The sequence below is a fragment of the Macadamia integrifolia genome, chromosome 6 (genome assembly GCF_013358625.1).
Source record: "Macadamia integrifolia cultivar HAES 741 chromosome 6, SCU_Mint_v3, whole genome shotgun sequence".
NCBI classification, from domain to species: Eukaryota; Viridiplantae; Streptophyta; class Magnoliopsida; order Proteales; family Proteaceae; genus Macadamia; species Macadamia integrifolia.
The window spans coordinates 23,104,982-23,112,573 of NC_056562.1; the positions used below are offsets into that span (position 1 = coordinate 23,104,982).

Below are 7,592 nucleotides of genomic sequence, written 5' to 3' on the forward strand. Positions count from 1 at the left end.
TATTATAAATGACAGTTTATTATACATTACAAAAACCGCGCCGAAATTGAACCGAACAAGGAACCATTTATAAAATCGAATAAAAATCACATCAAATCTATACAATTTCGGTATTAAAGAATGCATTCGAGTTCTCCATACGGTAAGATTTTGGTTTTTCCTATCTATCTCTAGCATGAAATCGAAACCATACCAAATTCCTGAAACTGTACCAATTGACACTGTTATCTATACGATACCTTTAGGGCAGCCTTGTGGACATCTTCTCTCTGTGTTAAGATCCAATGATCGTGAGGGTTCGTCTCTACACGATTCTGGTCCGTGGATTTAGAATCAAATTTCTCTCTCTTCATTTAATAGATTCTAAATCCGCAAATCAGGGACGTACGAGAACATTCTCGTACGTGAAGCTGATTCGTTCACGATCAGTAGACCCTCTCCAATTAGGATGCCACGTGTAAGATATCGAATCCTTAGATTACAGACTATACGACCGTGTAGCAAACCCTGACCTGTTATAGTGTTATTGACTCACCGTGACCTTTTTGGGTCACTCATCAGTCATTACTGCGCTATCGTATATGTATATCCGGAGAGAATAGAAAGAAAGAAAGAGAAAGAGAAACACAGAGAGAGCTTCGGCCGTCGTGTCGAGGTTGTCATGAAAGGGCAGAGTCACCTAAAAGTCGGGACAAATTCATAAGAGTTTGAATCTCTGAAAGGCAAAATCACCCCATCCACTGCGTTCTATCTCGTCCCTCTGAAATCAGAAGAATTTCTTGATATGATGTTGAGGTTGTGGAAATGGTATCAGAAATGTTTGGATGTTCATCCGGTTAAGACTCAGATCATCAGCTCCGGCTTTCTTTGGGGTCTTGGTGATGTTACGGCTCAGGCCATTAACCATTCTACAATGCAAAAGCACCATAAGAACTCTGTAAGTAGCCATCAATCCAATCCTTAAAGTTCCATATCTCTTTCTGGTTTTAATTATTGGCTTTGTTCATCTATTCGTCTGTATATCCTCCTAGACAATGAGGTTTTGTGATTTTATATTTGTTTATCTTTGGGAACCAGGAACTTGATATTGTGCTTTGCTTCTTTGATTCTTTCTTTTCTGCAATTTTTATTTTTCTATATATATTTCTTGGTAACTTGGGCCAGTGATTGGAATCTTTTGTTCTTCTTCCTCTGCATGTTGTTTTGCTCTTCGTTGTTCTGGTTACTTTTCACTTTGGATGAATCGTTTCTTTCTTTTTCTTTTTCTTTTCCTCAGTAGTCTGTTATTTATGTGGTGATTCATACTTACAATATTTGGTTTAATGTCTTCCTACTATTTTCTTGCGTTCGTTGACCTACATTTTGTATATATGTAGTATTTGTTTTTTTAACTCGAAGATCCTCTTTATCTTTGATGTGGACTTCTCTTGACTCCCATAATTAATTTTGTTCTTAACCTTCTTTCTTTTCGACTCTATCATGTTACATTGTAGTTCTCTCAGTTAAGTACCACTTTGCATGCTCAGATTATAACACCATTTTCTTTCAGTTCCTTGAATGTCTGGAGGTTTAGAAATTTTCTGGTCTTATCTACCTATGCTATTGGATCTGTTAGTGTTCGGTGGAGCGTTATTTGTTTTTCATGTGTGCTTTGATTCACAGTTATGGTGTTGCATTTTGGTTTTCCCGCTTTAAATTTAATCATTTCATTTGATCTATGGGAAAGTTACCTGTTGTTTCCTTGTTATTGGTCTAGCTAGAAGTTTGTTGATGTTTGTTTTTAGAATTTCAGATAAGTTGGAAATAGGATTCTAGTGTTTGGAAAGCTCCCCCCCTCCCCTTAAAAAAAAAAAGAATAAAGAGTTGTTTACTAATGGAAGCTCACTATATTGTTGGAAGTTTCAGTTGATTCTCCCTTCCTTTGATTTTGGGACACTAGCCTTCACTTTCTTGTCGGAGAACAGGGCTGATTCCTAGTCAAGCCTCATGAGAAATGTTATTTTATATATGTATAGCCATTTCTTTAAAGGTTCTCTAAATGATTTGGAGCTTAGGTCATTCTTCAGTATTGTAGAACACACAGAATCTCAATTCAAGCCCATTCTCAATTTCTTATTAGTTTCTTAAGTTTGGGTACTGTTGGGTACGTACCTCTTTCCCTTAAAGAGGAGAAACGAGAAATACTCACTCATTCTTTTAGAAGAAATTATATGTCCTGTAATCATGTTTTATTGTTGAAAACCCTTATCAACGTAGAGTTAGTCTTTCTTTCATTATAGGGCTTGGGGTCATTCAAAATTAGTTGATACACTGTTGTGTTATAGCACAGAAAGGTTATGACAATTAAAGCCTGGATTATAGCTCATTATATGGATTAATCAAGGTTTCATTTTTTGGTCTATGTAAATGGACCAGTTCCTGTAAAGGTGTTGGATTCCAATTTTTATTTCATGGCTGTATGATAGACTGTTTGTCTCCACAAGCCACTTGTCATGTGAATTTTGTGTAGGTATTTTTTCTTCTTCTTGAGATTCTCCTTGGACGCGATTGAAATTCTTATTCTTATTCTTCAATAGGGTTGAATTCTCCCTTCTCAATTTTTACTAGTGCCACTTTATGCTTCCTTTTTTCTTGTCTTTAATGGAATGCGCTACATTACTAAGCCCATCAATCTAGTATGTTGAACCACACTGCGTCATAGCACTGATTGACTGATAAAATACACTCACTATCTAGTGACAAAGGATAGAGACAAAGGTGAATGATCCAAGGCTCGATGTGCACAAGTTATTCTTTCCCGAGCGGCTCTTGGTGGCCCAATTTCAGTTCATACAAGAACCCTGTTCAATATGTATGGAACTGGTATGTCCTGTCTTTTAGACCAAGTGAAAGTAGCACTTTGAAGAGCTAGGTTCATAACTGTTTACTGACAACTTTGCAAACCCATACTAGGGTTACAGGGTAAGTCTAGTTTTTACCCTTATTGTGGACTTAATTTGTTATCATTTTGTGTCACAGTCTCACAGACTGCAACAAATTCCTTGCACTGTGGTCACCAAAGTTCAAATCACAGGGCATCGTTGTTCTAGCTATGACTGCACTGTACTAGGGGAAATCTATGTAAAGAAGATACCATTTTGAAACATCATTAAGTCAGTCAGGACATGCCCCACATTTTTTTACTTACTTATTCTATATTGATTTTATGGTGGCTTTCTGCAAATAATGTGTCATATTGGGGGTTCTCCACCCTTTAAGTAAGATAGTAAGTGATCGAAGTTTTGCCAGCTTTTTGCCAACTACTTTAGGAGCTGAGACCCAACAACGTCTTTCAGGAACATGCCTGTGTAGTCTTGAGATCTACTTGTGATGCTGTTATTCATTGAAATTTTGTTTTCTTAGTTCTTTATCCATAAGTATCATCTCATTCTAGCTGTCCTTGGTGCAGATTGATCAGATCTAACGGATCTGATTGTCTGCGAGTAATAGGCCCCCCAATGAATGGAAGAGATCCCAATCTGATGGCTAGATGTGGGCCAGGTCTGATCTCAGATCTAATGGTCAGAATTATGGAAACTACAAGATCTCAACAACTAATTTCTAGAACTTAACCAAATCATAAATTGGCAAGTATTTTAATTTGATGGGTTGAATGAAGCACAAAGAAAAGTGTTATGGGTTAACATTATGGAGGATATAAATTAGGATGTTAGATCGTAACATATGATGGGGGATGGGGAAAGAAAGGAAATTAATTCTGTAATGCTGTTCCAATAAAGAAAGAGAAGAAATAGGAGGTAAAGAAGAGGAAAACTGATCGTGGGAGGGGGAGAGAAAAGGAAGAAGAAAGAAAAAATATATGGTACGAGCTTTTGGGGTGGGGAAGGAGAAAGAGAAGAAGTAAGGGGAGGAGAGAAAATCCCTTACCATATCAAGGGGAGAGAAAAAGCTTCAGCCATCAATGGCAACAACCAAACCAAATCAATTCATTCCATTCAAATTGTGGGTTGTTTTCCCTACACTTCCTTTATTTGTAGAAGGTAATGAAAGAGAGTTACAACTGAATTCTACGAGGAATAAAATAAAAAATAACAAAAGAATGGAAACCCCTAGTCGACAGACCCTTTGTAAGAGTTCTAACTGAACTTTGTCATATGCGAAGTTTAAGATGAACCAATTGAACTATTGATTGGTTAACTGCTTTGGATAAATCGCAAAAATGGGCTTATTTTGTGGAAATAAGCCATAGGTTGGGTTACGTATGTGTTGGGCCTTTGATCCAAGGGTTATTTGTTGTAATTGGACACTTTAGTGGACCTAAAATATGTGGAGGTAGGAATACACGATTATTAGTCTAGTTAAGTTGGGGTCTTAGTAGTTGTTATCTATTTCACATTTTACTTATTATTTTAAAGTATCTTTAGCTAGAATAGTCCTGGTGTTAGAAATCAAGCTTATCTCTTTATCATTTCTATCTCTAGAGTTGTCTTTTGTTAAATAAGGTTGCTATTTTTTATTAATTTTCTTTTGGACAAGGTTAGTTATAAACTGTTTTGATGCTATTCTACTTGGGTCAGATCATATTGTAAATTGATGTGAAGGCCGTAGACCTCCTCAACAGTTTGAAGTAGTATCAGTTCAGTTTTTTTTTTTTTTGGATTTAGTAGTGTGTTTGGTGGATTTCAAGTGAAGGCTATGGTGGATTCCTTTGTGGAAGAATGGATTCTCTTCATTGGTTTTGGTGGATACCAAAACCACTGTTGGTGGATTCCTGCTCAATTATCCCTTCTATCTTTCATCTATTTTATTTAAGTTCACATGTTATATTTGTATCAAATCCTTCACCTTGCGGTGCCACTTTTTCAATTAATTTTGATTTGGTTTATTCCCTGTGCTGGGATCCTATTTGTACCATGGTTCAAGAGGTCAGAATTGGCACCGGAAGCTGATTCCAATCTGATCGATCTGAATTGGCTTGGATCAGCCTGAATCGGCCAATTACTCCCCACTGATCTACTTTATTGAATCGAGCTTTGAATCAGTAAAAAGTATAACTGAAAATAAAATGGGAAGAAAAAAGGTTCAAAACCCATCTGCATCTCTCTCTCTCTCTCCCTTGTTCTTAGCAACTCCACGGCCGAAACTCTCCTCTGGAAATCACCACCACCACCTTCTCTCATGGATCAATTAATTGGACAATTCTTCCGGGGTTTTGTGCATAAGAGTTGGTCCTTCTGATCTTTTGAATACATGATTGGTTGAATCCCAATGGTGGTGTCGTTGAAGAGCACAAGATATTGGCCTGGAAAAGCATTAGGTAGGCCTCTTGTGGGTGCAATTGGAAAAGGCAATCACATGACTGCTCAAATTGGGATTCTGGGAGAGGATGGCAAAGAAAAAAATGGTAGAGGAGAGAGAAGCAGTGCCACCTGATGAGGTTAAGTTGAGGAAGCGAATTGGGTTGGTGTAGAAGGCACGTCCATGCCATAGCCTGGTGGTGTTGGTCAGCATGAGGAGGCCATTGGATGTGATCTCAGTTATCCTTAGTTGTCTTCTATTTCACTTTTTGTTTATTATTTTGTTTTATCTTTAGCTAAATCTGCATTCAGTTTTGATGCTATTCTACTTGGGTTAGTCACATTATAAATGAATGTAAAGGCCATAGGGCCTCCCCAACAATTTGAAATAATCAGTTCATTTATTTATTTTTTTCCTGAATTTTTTCCTTTGTGGGTTCAGTAGTGTACTTGGTGTATTCCAAGTGAAAAGCTAAGATCGATTCCTTAGTGGAAAGGATTCTCTTCATGGGTTTAGGTGGATTCCTGCCCTAAAACCCACTCTATCTTTCTCTCTGTTTCATTCAAGTTTACATTGCAGCTCCTCTGTTTGATTCTTTAGAATTCTTCTCATTGCAGCATCTTTGTTTTCACTCATTTTCCTAGTTTTCTTTCCCTATTCTAGGATCCTGTTTGTAGTAGTCCCTATGGATTTTTCTGGTTCATAATTAGTCTACATTATTAACTCTTCAAAAGTATACCATATGCGTCTGATTTATGCTTGCTGTGACCTGATTGTCATCGAAGTTTGCTGATGGAGTCCTTATTTTTTAGATGAGATATGGACATTTTGATTTTCTTCATAAGGAACCCTTAAATGTCCGACAATAATGCTGTTGTATGAAAAATAAAAATAAAAGCAAAGTGGCTAATCAAATAAATTGAAATGGTACTGGGAGAAATTCCAATTATCTCCCCAGCTCCTCACATTTTTGGATCATTGTATTTCTCTAATTCATACCTATCATATTGGTGAATTTTCTCTACCTTTTATGCATAATGGTTGTATGAGGTCTATTTTTTCAATTATTAGATGAATGCAATTTTCTATTTATTGAGTCATCAAAGTCTACGATGTCTGATACCTTGTTTGTGTATTTGACCAGCGGTCCATGTGTCCATGACCAGTATACATTGGCTTGTCTCTAGACACTGGTAGTTTCAAATGAGTAGTTCAAGTGACTGATTGTAGGAAGTCTGAGATGTACAGCCTTGTGATATTGTTATCCTCCATCATAATAGTGGAGTAATCTGTCAGATCTTTTGAGATTGCCTCATACAACCTTTAGACTCTTTGCCTCATCCATCTGCAGACATTGTGCAGAACTATCTATTGGCAATCCTTGCCTGCTGCGTTTTCATGGGGTGAAGCAGATAGGCTTCAGTATGCTACCACACTTTTGGACACATGACACAACTATAGCATATTTTTGGCTTGTTGATGTATCTTGACATAGTAATGAATAACAGCTGGAATATTGTCAAACAGCTAAATATGGCTTGAGGAGTTTACTGATTTTTTTGTTTTATATTTTCTTTTTGTAACTTGATACATAGTTTGAACTACACTATTTGCTTTTGTTTTCATATAACGTGTATGTTTGCTTGTGCAGCAGGATGCAGATGAGTTTAAAATAAAATGGAAAAGAGTGGCTATCACAAGCATATTTGGATTTGGATTTGTTGGACCAGTAGGTCATTTCTGGTTAGTCTTTCTCCCTTTCTACTATTATATTCCTCCCCCTTTTGGGATGCCTATTAGGCAATCACTACGATTTTGACTTGTAGAAGAGCTACGACGACATTATTTTTTATCGTTACCTACTCTAAAGGGGGAGGAAGGAATGTGAGGACCAGGAGGCTCGAACCTGAGACCTCCTGGTAGGATGGGCTTTACTGCACTACTCTCTACCAACTGCACTAGGAAGTTGTCTTCGATGCAATGACAGTTCACTCCACAAAGCTTTTTCCCTAGTATGTGAGAGTTGCTCTGTCAAAATGTTATTGATTGATCTTATAGAACAGGAAAAGTTAGTGGTTCATGTGCCATTTAGGAAACCCAGGTATACCATTTCTTTTTGGCAAGAATTTATGCTCTCAGCTAGGTTGTATCCCAATCTCTTCTGTTTAGTCTGAAGCTGTTGCCTTCACTCACTAGGAAATCTCGTGGTAGGTCCATGATCAAGGTGTTGAATCTTCTCCAATCTCATTTTTATGCACCTCACTACCCCCAACACCTCCCGCCGCCCCACACCA

At 37.5% G+C, this 7,592-nt stretch overlaps 1 protein-coding gene across 2 annotated transcripts in view; it reads left to right on the forward strand.

The window, feature by feature from the left end:
* Positions 1-558: 558 nt before the first annotated feature.
* LOC122081045 (protein Mpv17-like) overlaps positions 559-7,592 on the forward strand; it is a 9,914-nt gene continuing 2,880 nt past the window's right edge. The window contains exons 1-2 of one of the 2 annotated variants that reach the window (XM_042647993.1): positions 559-937; positions 6,950-7,041. In XM_042647993.1, the coding sequence (XP_042503927.1) occupies positions 785-937; positions 6,950-7,041 (245 nt within the window). In that variant the 5' untranslated portion in view covers positions 559-784. The remainder of the gene's footprint in view (positions 938-6,949; positions 7,042-7,592) is intronic. The other variant, XM_042647994.1, reaches the window with a different exon arrangement.